This window comes from Micromys minutus (assembly GCF_963924665.1).
Source record: "Micromys minutus genome assembly, chromosome: 24".
Lineage (NCBI taxonomy): Eukaryota > Metazoa > Chordata > Mammalia > Rodentia > Muridae > Micromys > Micromys minutus.
In genome coordinates, this window is record NC_137959.1 from 20,740,595 (window position 1) to 20,754,544 (window position 13,950).

At 36.8% G+C, this 13,950-nt stretch overlaps 1 protein-coding gene across 1 annotated transcript; it reads left to right on the forward strand.

Annotated features, from left to right (window-relative positions):
- Positions 1-4,217: 4,217 nt before the first annotated feature.
- On the forward strand, positions 4,218-4,628 carry LOC308436376 (SS18-like protein 2; the record flags this gene model as incomplete). Its single annotated transcript, XM_080937269.1, has 1 exon — positions 4,218-4,628. One exon carries the CDS (start codon positions 4,218-4,220, stop codon positions 4,440-4,442), a length of 225 nt encoding a protein of 74 aa, XP_080793395.1. The 3' UTR covers positions 4,443-4,628.
- Between the last annotated feature and the right edge of the window lie 9,322 nt (positions 4,629-13,950).

A 13,950-nucleotide genomic window follows, 5' to 3' on the forward strand; every position in this document is an offset into this window, starting at 1 on the left:
CATCTATGACTCCTGATCTCTTTCCTAGGTTTTCTATCTCCAGGGTTGTCTCCTTTTGTGATTTCTTTATTTTTTCTATTTCTGTTTTTAATTTCTTCACTTATTTAGTAGTGTTTCCCTGTAGCTGTTTAAGTGGCTTTTTGTGTTTCCTCTTTAAGTGCTTCTACTTGTTGTTCTTCTGGTTCTCCTGTAATTCTTTAAGGGGATTACTCATCTTCTTCTCAATGACCTTCATAATCATCATGAAGTATGATTTTAAGTCCAAATCTTGTTTTTCTGGTGTGTTGGGATATCGACTATTTGCTGTTGTGGGAGAACTGGGTTCGGATGTTGCCAAGTTGTCTTGGTTTCTATATCTTAAGTTCTTGTGCTTGCCTCTTGCCATCTTGTTGTCTGTGGTGTTAGGTGATCTTGTTGTCTCTGTCTGGAGCTTGTTGGTCTGTGGGTCTGTGTGCTCAGGCAGGAGATTGCTCCTGGGTGTTTAGCTCTCTGTGGGTAGGCTGTGTCTTCTGATAGCAGTGGGCTAGCTCTGACTTTTGGTCTGAACCATCAGTTCCCAGGCTGCACTGGTCTACCTATGCCCCAAGAGTTCCTGGCAGTCTCTCCTTGATAGTCAGTGGAGAGGAAGTATGGACTCACTTGTGGACTCAGGAGAGAGAGTGCACCAATGGCAGCTCTGTGTGCTCAACAATCTGTGAGCAGGCTGAAAATTGTTGCTTCTGATATCACAGCTGCTATAGGTCTGCTGTTGTAATCACTGTCAGCTACGGTTTCTTTGTTGGTGGTGTATACTGGTTCTTTTTACTGCAGTATGAGGAATATTAACTATTAACAAAACTAATATATGGAAATAATGACTTTGTCAAAAGATTTTAAGCTCTTGTCTATAATAACAATTAAAATCCAATTAATGAAAAGTTAGTTCACTCGGCACACCTGCACAAACTGGAACATATTTGAAGATTGAATGTGGTAATATTTGGGATATGAAATAACAAAATTTAGTATCCATCATTTAAAGGATTTCCTTAATCTATTTGTTTATTTTTACTTTTCCCAAAGATCTCAAAGCTATGGGCCCTTAATTCCAACAAGGTTGCTTTGATCATTTAAATGCTTTATCAAAACTGAGGTGAGCAAAGTTCATTCTGAATTCTTTCCATTCCAGTGCTTTTCTTCTGACACAAAAGAACTTAACCATAGACTAAAACAAAGTAAAAAAAAAATTGTCAAAACTTACATGTGTGCAAATATTTGCATAAGTAAAGACTTTTCTGCATGCTACCTTTATTGTGCATCATATGTGTCTCCTGAGATTAGAAATGTTATTCAAACAACATTTTTAAGAAAATAGAGACATAACATGTTTGGCTATAAATTCAGTCATGTTTTCTCCCTCTCCCTTCTCCTCTCTCCTTTCCTCTCCCAAACCCTCCCTTTTCCCATCATCATTCCCATCCCCATTTCAATCCTCTTCTCTCCCTTCTCTCTTGTCTGTGATCTACGCATATACTCACTTGTGGAGGTGAGAGATCAAATTTAGTTCTCTTCTGTTGCTTGCTTTCTTTTTTTTTAAGGGAATTATTGAAGATCTTAAGAGCAAATTCTACAAGATTAACTTTTTCCAGAATACTGTGGCTGCACAATGCACTCACTGTATCTATCATGTTAACATATGCATTAAGCACAAATACAAAAACTGTAGAATGAGGCACAGTTGTTTAACAAATGAATAAAGATAAATACAAAAGGAGCAAGGATGGTTTACAAATAAAGGACTCTTTCAGCCCTGTTAAGGAAATGAAGAAGGCAATGAATGATTGTTCAGTTATATGCACTGAAGTGACCCTTTCCACTAGGGAACATTTTGTCATAGCTTTGACCTATATATGAAAGTTTATAGGGTCAAAGAGATCAGGATGAGACATGGTTCTCCCTGAACCTAGAGCTCACTATTTCTGCTATGCTGGCTAACCCAGGGTGTCCCTGGAATGCTTAGACTTGTTTACAATATACAGCATTGGGGTTGCAGTTGTGTGCTGGCATGCCTGACTTTTTATTAGGGTGAAGACAATTTGAACTCAGATTTCCCCCACTAGCCTGCCACACATTTTCACTGATCCATGAATACAATCTTAGATTTAGGCTTCTGTATCCATTGTTTTCTTGTATTTGTTTGATTCTTGAATACAAAAGCAGCCTAATTTTTAGAGTATTTAAACTTTCTATTATTTAACCTCCAATAACAGCCTTTTTCTCTCATGCTTGTACCTCAGCAAGGTTTGACATGGAAGAACCTTTTCTAATTATTCTCATAAATATCTATCAATATATCTTGGGAAACAGAAAGCCTTTCTTGCTACATTTGGTTCTGTCTGAATTCCCTTCACTGACAGGCACTTATAACTGATCAAAGACCTGAGATTTTACTACTAGTGCTTGATAGCTTTTCTGTCTAACCCTTTCAAAATCTGTTTATGTGCAAAATCATCAAATACAGTTGCTGTCTGAATGAATTACACTTTTGACTTTGTTTTGGTCATTTTGCAAATACTTTCCTAGAGCTATAATCTCCCCTATAATTTATGTTAGAAAAGATTATATCTTATTTTACATGTTAAGTTTTTCTTTTAAGTTATTTATTATTCATACTACATCTTAAACTGGTGCTAGTCTATGCAGATTTTAAATGTGTTTGTCGTCTACCATTAGTCACCGTGTGAAATCTCTCAGTAATAGTTAGCCCTTGAATTTTCTGCAGCTAAGGAGAATTTAACACTGATTGATGGCAGATCACTTAGCTGGTTGGCAGACTTTCCAATTTACGGTGGGGAAATTGCTCTTTTCTTTTTGTTCACTCCTTCTGCTGCTTGTGCTGAGCCATAAGACATATGTGCCAGACTGCACATGAGATGTAGCAATGGATCGGCAATACGCCATATCTTTTTTACAATTACGGTCTTATCAGTTTCTCAGACTGTACAGGGACTGTCAAATATCTTGGATGGCATTCTCCCATTATTGTAGTCAGCTTGTTTATGCACCCTGTCTCCTTTAGCTCCCCATGTACAATCCATAGCTCATCACCTTTTGCATGACAAACTGGCCCAGAGCCCAGAAGGAAGGCATGTTTACATTGCTCACAAGTCCCAGATATTTTATTGGCTACATACCAGCTCTAAAATCAGTTCTATCTTTGCCTGTTCCAAACAGACAAGCAAAACCATTCTGAGGTTATCTGCTGGGTATACTAGTTAGAAAACATATGCACTGTAAGGAAAAGAGAATTCAACCTTCAGTAGTTTAAAGAAATGGGCACTTAATCACCTCACCTAATAAGAAGGTTAAGATACAATCTTCGTTACTAGACCAGGTGTTCTTGAATATGTGCAGTGATACTGGCATCTCATGTCTCTATTGATGTATTTTGGATATTAAATGGTGGTCTTATTGTTTATGGGTATAAGTGGATACTTTTCTTTCAGGGATCATACCTGGAAAGAGATGCCTTTCCTTCCTTCCTTCCTTCCTTCCTTCCTTTCTTCCTTCCTTCCTTCCTTCCTTCCTTCCTTCCTTCCTTCCTTCCTTCCTTCCTTTATTCCTCCCTTTCTTTTTTTCTCTAAAAGTCTGGTTCTTCCATCTGTTTCCCATCAATGTAGCAACAGATGCTCTTGAACTTCCAGTCCTCTTGCTTCTGAGTTCCATGTGCAACAGGCACTACAGGTTCACATTATAAGCTCCAATGCCTACATTATATGATGCTGGCTATCCAACCTAGAGCTTCATCTTTACCATCCAACTTAAATCAGATATTTGGAATTATTTTTCTGGAAAGTTTTTGTATATATCCTCAGGTAGAGCAAGGAAAGCCCTCCAGATAAAATGTCCCACAATGTTTCACTGGCCAGGTGATCTATTTCTGAGAATGTGGTTGTTATAGTTTTACGGTAAGGTCTTTGCCTCCTTTGATCAGGGTGTAATCTCTTATGTGTGTCATATTTAACATTCTTAACAGCTGCACTTTCACTTTTTCTTCCAACCTATTAAATGCCGCTGGTTTAGCTTAGTGAATAGAATTTTGTGGAATGCTCCATTACATGGCAGAATTTAAACATATTGATGCCAGCAAAATCTAATAAAAATAGTTTATCATGCAGGCTTGCGTCAGCAGCGCGCGACTCGTGGGCTCCCGAGCTTTTTTTTTTTTTTTTTGAAGCATGTCCGTCATCTTCGCTCCGGACTGGCTACGCGGCAAAGCCAAGGTCAACCAGGAGCGGCTCCTGGAGGAGAATGACCAGCTGATCCGCTGTATCGTGGAGTACCAGAACAAGGGCCGAGCGAACGAGTGCGTCCAGTATCAGCATGTGTTACATAGAAATCTCATTTATTTAGCTACCATCGCAGACTCCAACACAAACAGTCTTACAAAGGCTGTGGAGTAGTCTTCCAGGAGGCCGTACTGAGGAGTGGCTGCGTGGAACCCGTCTCATGGGAAATAGAGAGCTGCCTAGAACATGGGCGAAGAGTCCCATGCATTTTAGACTGTGAAGAAACTTGCTACTGACTCTACTATATTTTTACTGTAAATATTTTAGTAATAAAACAGATTCCGCAGTAGAACTGTGAGGACCTGAAAAAAAAAGTTTATCATGATAAAGCTATGCATAATTAGCATTTATCTTTCACTTTAGAAATATTCCCTAAACAGAATTATAAACATACTATTTCCTATTCTTTTAAAAAATAATTTGTATGTATTCATGCATGATGTGGGTACACATACACCCACATATGTGGAAGTGCTGTTCGTCTTTATCTTCCACCTTGGTGGAGGCAGAATTTCTAGTTTTCTGTGTGTATACTAGGCTATCTTCTCTGTGAGGTTCCAGAAAACAATCTGTTTCTATATCCCATCTTACTTTAGTAGATGTTGTGACTATGCTACCATGTCTACCATATGGTAGGCTCTAGAGAGTCAAGTCTAGATCCTCACACTTTAACCACAAAATCCTTATATACTGAGCCATCTCCTTAGCCCCATTTCCTGCTTTTCATCATATGTTAGGAATTTATAGTTATATTAATGTAAGAAAGTATAAGGCATATGTATAATGTAATAATTGGAGTAGTAAAATGTAGAAATAATTACTATTTACTAAATACTTTTTGTATTAAATCACTTTATATTTTATATCAAAGAAAGAGAGAGAGGAGGGAGAGAGGGGAGAGAGATACCTTCTTGTCTAGAGAAGGCTCTTAAGAAATAGCCCCTTTCACAGCACAAAGCTTTCAGTAGCTACTCTTTCTTAGCTACATGCTATTATTATCTTGCCATCTCTTTTCTTTTCTGCAGAACCAAGTTGTGCAGGGACTCATTGGATATCAACTTTTTTTTCTTTCTTGGTGCTCTTCACCAACAGAATATGTCTGTAATCTCAAACTTTTTAAGATTTGGGGATCTTTTATGCAAATAGAAAATGTCTGGAGATCTTCAACAAGATCCATAGCTCAGGTCTTATGAAGGATGACATTGTGTAGCACAGGTTTTAATGTGTTAATTACAAAATAGTTCATTATTATTCCTATCACTTTAGCCAGTCATTGTGGTTGTTTGAATGGGAATGGTCCTCATGGTTTTATATATTTAAATGTTTTATCCCTGATTGATGGAACTTCTTGGGAATAATTAGGATGTGTGGTCTTGTTAAAGGAAGTATGTCACTGGGTCTGAGAGTGAGAAAGTTTGACCTTTGGAAAGACTCCTGGAATTCCCAGTGTTCTTCCTCTTTGTTTTGTTGTTGTAGAACAAGATGTGAGCTCCCTATTGTTGGTTCACTCTGCTGTCATGGACTCCAGACCTTTAAGATCATAAGCCAGATTAAATGCTTTCTTTTATAAGTTTCCTTGACCATTATATTAGTTCAAGTTTTCTAGAGGAACAGATTGGATAGAATGAATGAATATAAAGAGGACTTATTAAACTGGCTTACAGACTCTGGTCCAGATAGACCAACAATGGCTGTCTATTAATGGAAAGTCTAAGAATCCAATAATTCTTCAGCTCATGAGGCTGGATGTATCAGCTGTTCTTCAGGAAAAGACTGAATCCTGAAAAGTAAACTGTCAATGCCAGTGAAAGAGTGGACTTGCCAGTGCACAAGGGAGGAAAAGCAAGTAAAGAGCAAAGACTCCTCCACATTCTTTATAAAAGTTTGCCACTAGAAAGTGTGTCCCAGTTTCAAGGTAGGTCCTCCTATCTTAAAATATCTGTATTAAAACTGGGTCTTCCCAAATCAAAAGATTCAGATTAAAAGTGGGTTTTCCCACTTCTAATGATTTCATTAAGAAAAATCACTTACAGGTGTTTCCACACTAACAACTTATTCCAGATGTAATCAAGTTGACATTGAGAATAGCCATCACAATCATGATGTTTTATCACAGCTATAGAAAAGTAACTAAGCCATTGGTACTTTTCTCTATCTCTTATCTTTTCAAACTAGTCCTTGGGCAACTTGGGTGTCCTCCTGTAGCTACGAGATGAGCTTGGATAGTTGGATAGTTAGCATCAAAGGATGCATGCAATCATTGTGGAGATCTTCCTGGTGAGAATTGACAGTTCATGAGAATCCAGAAACTGTCTTGGGCATTCTCCACCAACCACTCAGTGATGAAGGAGGTCTCTGACTAGGCAACACTATCATACTTCTTTACTTTTAAATGTATGGAGATTGTCCTAGATCTTATCAATGGAGATATCAAGAAGCCGATAGAATATGTTTTTAGCTGACTTATTACTTAATGAGAATTAAGTAAGTGCTTACGACTTGTGCTGCAGTCAAGGATAATCCAGTGAACTTGATAGATGAAAATTAGTATGCTTGTAGGCCACCAATCTCTCATTCAAGTTAAGTGTCTTCCTTAACTAATCACACAATGCAGACACTTTCAATGTACCACTTCTATTAAATGTCTGTTTTACTTTTCTCATTTCACAATGCTTTCTGCAGTGGTAAACTACAATTAACTCATATCAGCATGAAAATCTTGTGAGATTTAAAGAAAAAAATATCAAACCAATTGTCCAGACTGGCCATGGGTTTAAAATAATTATACAGACATAATAATTAATTTATTTAAACAAATTAATACTAAGGTCACTTCCTAATTATTTATGTACCTTTTGCTATTCCCTATGCTTGGGGTCTAAGTTATACACATGAGAAGGGGTATGTTTTATGGAATAGTATGTTACTGCTTCCCATCTTCGTGTTCAGCTGCATATTACAGTTCCACACTGGCAGATACACACTGTGAAAATCAGCAAATGCTATAATCATGGTCTCTTTGTATTGTAGGGTGTCGGTTGTTAAGCGTTAGGCAGCACACCATTCCCCCCACTACAGTGACCCTTTTCTTTATTAACTTTTGCTGAATTTAATTTTAATGTATCACATTTATTCAATTTTGTTCCAGCCCACATTCACTCACCATGAATGTTGGGAATTGAAGCCAAGGGCTCAGAAATAAGCACAGTATTATCTCTGACCTCAAGTCATGAGAATCTGACTTAGATAAATATACAAACAATTGTGATATAAGGTAATGGACATTAGAACAGTAGCAAACAGCAGATGAGAAAGTTGAGAACAATGGGAGTCATTAGTACTGTGTAGCTCAGGAGGTTTAGTACTTTAAAGAGGAGGGAGGATTTGCCAGGTAGAAATGTTAAGAGGCACATTCTAACCAGAGAAATAGTTTATATAAAACTCAAAACCTGAATAGCCAGGTGAGTCTAAAAACTCTAATACCTAAAGATACTTGATAGTGAACACTGGGAGATGACTGTAGAATTAATCTGCCATCTAAAACAATGATTGTCATTTTACCATCTTTACATTCTGAGAGCTATCATGTTTTTTTTGTGGCAGCTGAAAGGTTACTTGAATCATAAACATTAAGCAATTTGTGGTATATTCTGTTATGCTAACAAAGGAATGCTAGCATTCTGCTTTTTTTTTACATTGACCCTCTGTTTTATGTGGGCATTTTACTGCTAAAACTAATTGATTGATGGCAAACATGTGTTTAAAAAGTTTGTTAAACACATTGTCTTTACCCTTCTTTGTATTCAATGAATTAAAAACTTTCATCTGCCTTCACTTACTATACAGGTGCATTTTAAATGCTTCAGCAATGGTGGCTCTCTCTTTGGATATGGTTTCCTTGTGAACACCAAGAATTCCCGTCTCACATGGAAGATTCTCAGTGTGGTCATATCAGAGATATTGGAATCATTAAGGGATGGAGTTTAGTGAAGGTCCGGGTTATATCTGGCAAAGATTGTCCTAAACAAGAAATCTGGCTCTTTCTTGTTTACTCTAGCTTCTTTTTCTTGTCACATGATCTCTTGTACATGATAAAACTCACCAGAATTTAGTCCAGGAAGTTCTCAGCTAAGTTAAACAGATGTCAGTACCAAGCTCTGGAACATTTAGTTTATGTATAAACTAAATTTCTTTCCTCAAAATTATATAGTCTCCGGTATTTTGTCTTAATAATGGAAAACAGACAAGTACAATCATATTTCCATTATTAAGAATAGAATAGCCTTAAGGAGGTGTGTTTCTTACATACAAGAAGATTTTGAGAATCTTTTTTGTATCTTTCCATTTGGAAGTGTTGCACCGAAATGGCTGTGAACCCCAAAAGACCACCATTGAGCTGCATCCGAAGTAATGACACCAGGCACTTTATTCACAAGTTCAAACTTAGGGCTTACCTAACCACCAACCCACAGGATGGTTCTGGTGGAGAAAAGTCCCAAACGTTCATTGGGACAAGGTTTTGTAGAAAATTGCAAGCAAAGGGTTGAGTGTTCCTAGCCTGGCAAGCATCTAATGGGAGTGCTATTGTGGTTTTTAACATAATTGGCTGCTGCTGGGAGCCAAGCTGTAAACTTAAGTTTTGTTATTCTCCTCATTGGTGGTTATTAGGTAGGGGTAGGCTTGTAACTTGGATGTGTAAGTTTGTTGGAGAATATCCTAGACACTGTTACTAGACACTGAATTTGTTGGGGAAATAACCTGAAGATGTTTTTTTTTTTTTTTTTTTTTTTTTTTTTTTTTTTTTTTTAACGATAACCTGGAAACTGGAGCTAGGTATCAGTCTGTTAGTTTATTTGAGTTTAAACTTAGGTCATGTTTTCTAAGATGGTGTCTGAACACAAAAATAAAATTGGTCTCTCAGAAGAAAGAACATTGAAAATAAACTAAAAGAGGGACCTTCAATCAGCAAAGAACTCATTAGCGTGTAATTGGGCTAAGTCATCTTTAAGAGGTCACATGGCTGTTGATCCAAAGGGAGACAGAAAACATTAACATTTCTGAAAAAGAAACATTCGAACTAAAGAATTTTGGTCAGTAACAAAAGTTCTGCAAAAGGAGAGTGACTAAAAGAGCCAATTAGTATTATTCAACACAAGTTGGTTAGAGTCCAGCAAAGAGAGAGGGAGTGTTAAATCTTGGACTACAAGCATTAGCAACTGTCAGGCCAGCCATCCTGGATAACTAGATGAATGAGACTCTCTGAATTTTCCAAAGGAAAATTCTCTTTGTTCTGAACCGTGTACCCCATGCATCCATCTGATTATCATATGGCTAATGACATAATCTATCATCCAACAAGGAAACAGCCTATTTAACCAGAATTTAATTAAGCACATACTGAATGTCAGGTCCTTTGTAGGAAGAAATCGCACACTACCTCTGTGGCTGTGAATGTTTCATTGCAAAGAACAATTAAATTCCTCACTGCACATGAATAAACTGTCTTTATAGATTTTTTCCATTGATGGCAAGTTTTATGAGTGTGGATAGCAACACCTACCAACCTCCCAGGATCCACCCACACCTGCAATAGTGTTTTGTTTGAGCTGACAAAAGTATTGCTGAGTCTGCAGGACTATCTTTGCCTCTGTGTTATAGGGAGGATAGCAACCTTGCTGAGACTATTCAGAAGGCAGCAACTGGCCTCTCTTGGAGACCCTTCACTGAATCAAAGAGAAATTTGGGGTTGAGGGGTTCTAGAATTTTTTTTTAATCTGTATGAGTTCAATATTCAGGAAATAAATGTCTACATAAAGAAAGATACAGTGGACTTCTTTATTAATTTATTTATTTTATAAAATATTATAGCTCTCTAAATTTGTTATATAATAATATATGATGAATACAAGATTTTTTTCTTTTTCTTTTTCTTTTTTTCTAAGAAGGACTGGGGCATAAACATTTTGGCCCTCCTTCTCTTTGAGCTTCATAAGGTTTGTGAGTTGTTTCTTGTATATTCAGAGCTTTCTGCAGCTAGTATTCAAATATCAGTGACTGCATATAATGTGTGTTCTTTTGTTTCCTCACATAGGATGATATTCTCTATTTCTATTCACTTGCCTAGAAATTTTGTAAGTTATTGTTTCTAATAGCTGAGTAGTACGCCATGGTGTAAATGTACCACACTTTCTGTATCCATTCCTCTGTTGAAGGAGATCTGGGTTCTTTCCAGCTTCTGGCTATTATAAATAAGGCTGCTATGAACATGGTGGAGCATGTGTCTTTGTTAGATTTTGGAGCTACTTTTGGGTATATGGCCAGGAATGGTATAGCTGGGTCTTCAGATAGTACTATGTCCAGTTTTTTGAGGAACCACCAGACTGATTTCCACAGTGGTTGTACCAGCTTACAACCTCACCAACAGTGGAGAAGTGTTCCTCTTTCTCTGCATCCTTACCAGCATATGCTATCATCTGAGTTTTTGATCTTAGCCATTCTGACTGGAGTGAGGTAGAATCTCAATTTTTTTTTTTTTTTTTGTTTGCATTTCCCTGATGACTAGTGATGTTAAACATTTCTTTAGGTGCTTCTTGGCCATTCGACATTCTTCAGTTGAGAATTATTTGTTTATCCCTCTTACCCATTTTTAATAGGATTGTTTTATTCTCTGGAGTCTAACTTTCTGAGTTCTTTGTATATATTGGATATTAGACTTCTATCATATATGAGATTGGTAAAGTTCCCTTCCCAGTCTGTTGTGTACCTTTTTTTTTTTTTTTTTTTTTTTTTTTTTTTTTTTGACAGTGTCCTTGGTCTTACATAAACTTTGCAGTTTCATGAGTTCCCACTTATCGATTCTTGATCTTAGAGCATAGGCTATTGGGGTTCTGTTCAGGAAAATTTCTTCTGTGCCTATGTGTTCTAAGCTTTTCCCCATTTTCTCTTCTAATAGCTTCAGTGTACCTGGTTTTATGTGGAGATCTTTGATTCACTTGCACTTGAGCATTGTAATGTACTCATTTGCATTCTTCTGCATGGTGACTGCCAGTTGAACCAACATCATTTGTTGAAGAGGCTGCCCTTTTTCTATGGAATGTTTTTTAGATCCTTTATCAAAGATCAAGTTACCATATGTGTGAGAGTTCATTTCTGAGTCTTCAGTTATGTTCCATTGATATAACTGCCTATCTCTGTACAAACACCATGTGGTTTTTAACACAATTGCTTTGTAATTTAGCTTTAGTTCAGGGATTCCTGCAGAAGTTTTCTTGTTGTTGAGAATAGATTTTGCTATCCTAGGTTTTTTGTTATTCCAGATGTATTTGCAAATTGCTCTTTCCAATTCTGTGAAGAATTGAGTTGGATTTTGATGGGGATTGCATTGAATCTGTAGATTGCTATTGGTAAGATGGCCGTTTTTACAATGTTGATCCTGCCAATCCATGAGCATGGGAGATCTTTCCATTTCTGAGATCTTCAATTTTCTTCTTCAGAGATGTGAGGTTCTTGTCATACAGATATTTCACTTGCTTAGTTAGGGTCACACCAAGGTATTTCATATTGTTTGTGACTATTATGAAGGGTATCTTTCCTCTAATTTCTTTCTCAGCATGTTTATCCTTTGAGAAGAGAAAGGCTACTGATTTGTTTGAGTTAATTTTATATTCAGCCACATTGCTGAAGATGTTTATCAGCTGTAAAAGTGTGGAGAACATTCTCCGGTGAAATTTTTGGGGTCACTTAAGTATACTTTTATATAATGTTTATCATCTGCAAATAGTGATATTTTGACTTTTTCCTTTTCAATGTGAATCTCTTTGATTTCTTTTTGATGTTTAAGTGCCCTGGCAAGGAAGTCCGGTACTATACTGAATAGTTAAGAGGACAGTGAGCAGCCTTGTCTAGTCCCTGGTTTTAATGGGCTTGCTTCAATTTTCTTTTCATTTAGTTTGATGTTGGCTACTGGTGTGCTGTATATTGTTTTTCCTATGTTAAGGGATGGAACTTGAATTCCTATTTATTCGGAGTTCTGTTGGCTTCTTGCATGTTCATGGTCATCTTGTTCTTAAGGGTAGGGAAGTTTTTTTTTTTTTTTTGTATGATTTTTGATGAATGCATTTACAGTTTCTTTTAGTTGATATACTTTGCCCTATTCTACACTTATTATCCTTAGGTTTGGTTTTCTCATTGTGTCCTGGATTTCTTGAACAATTTGGGTTAGGAGCTTTTGGAATTTTGCATCTTCTTTTTTTTTTTTTTTTTTTTTTTTTTGTCTTCAAAACAAGATTTATTTTTTTTTAACATGAAAATACATGGAAAATACATTGGTCTCTTATCTGTTACAAATAAGACTCAAATTATTAATCATAACAAGAAGTGTTTCTTGAGATATTTCCATCTACACAAAAGACTAACAGCTTATTATTTTTTTTAAAGATTTTAAACATTTTTTGCTTAAAATTATACATTTTTGTCAGTACTGTTTTTTCAGACATTAAAATTAATTTTACATAAACCCATGTGAATATGTTTTTTAGTCAGTACTTGATTTTTTTCAAGGGCTTGACAGTATGCATTGAAAACGTACTAGTTGCAATAAGCGTAAAGTACATGCAAAACAAAACGCAACATGGAAATAGTCAAAGTCTTCTTGTTTTGTGAATATATGTATAGTTTTTGTTTTCTTTATTTCTTGGACTTCATACAGTCTGTGAGTTGTTTCTGGGGGAGTGCAAGCCTCTGGGGTTAGCATCCCACTATCAGTGACTGCATATTATGTCTGTTCTTTTGTGACTGGGTTATCTCACTCAGGATGATCTTCTCTAGATGCAGCCATTTTCTTAAGAATTTGGTTAAGTCATTGTTTCTGGTGGCTGAGTAGTATTCCATTGTGTATATGTACCACAATTTTTGTATCCATTCGTCTTCTGAAGGACATCTGGGTTCCTTCCAGCTTCTGGCTATTATAAATAGAGCCGCTATGAACATTGTGGTGCATATATCTTTGTTGTGTATTAAAGTGTCTCTGGGGTATATGCCCAGAAGTGGAATAGCTGGGTCTTCAGGTAGTACTATATCCAATTTTCTGAGGTATCGCCAGACAGATTTCCAGAGTGGTTGTATTAGCTTGCAACCCCACCAACAGTGAAGAAGTGTTCCTATTTCTCCGCAGCCTCGCCAGCATCTGCTGTTATCTGAGTTTTGGATCTTGGCCAATCTGACTGGTGTGAGGTGGAATCTTAGGGTTGTTTTGATTTGCATTTCCCTGATGGCTAAGGATGTAGAGCACTTCCTCAGATGTTTCTCGGCCATTCGGTGTTCCTCAAAAAAATGATTTGTTTAGCTCTGTACCCCATTTTTTAATAGGGTTATTTGATTCTCTGGTGACTAGCTTTTTGAGTTCCTTGTACACCTTGGATATTAGGCCTCTATCTGATGTGGTGTTGGTAAAGATCTTTTCCCATTCTGTTGGTTGCCGTTTTGTTTTCTTGACGATGTCTTTAGCCTTACAGAAACTTTGCAATCTCATTAAGTCCCATTTGTTAATCTTTGACCTTAGAGCTTGAGCCATTGGTGTTTTGTTCAGGAAATTTTCCCTGTGCCTATGTGTTCTAAGGTTTTC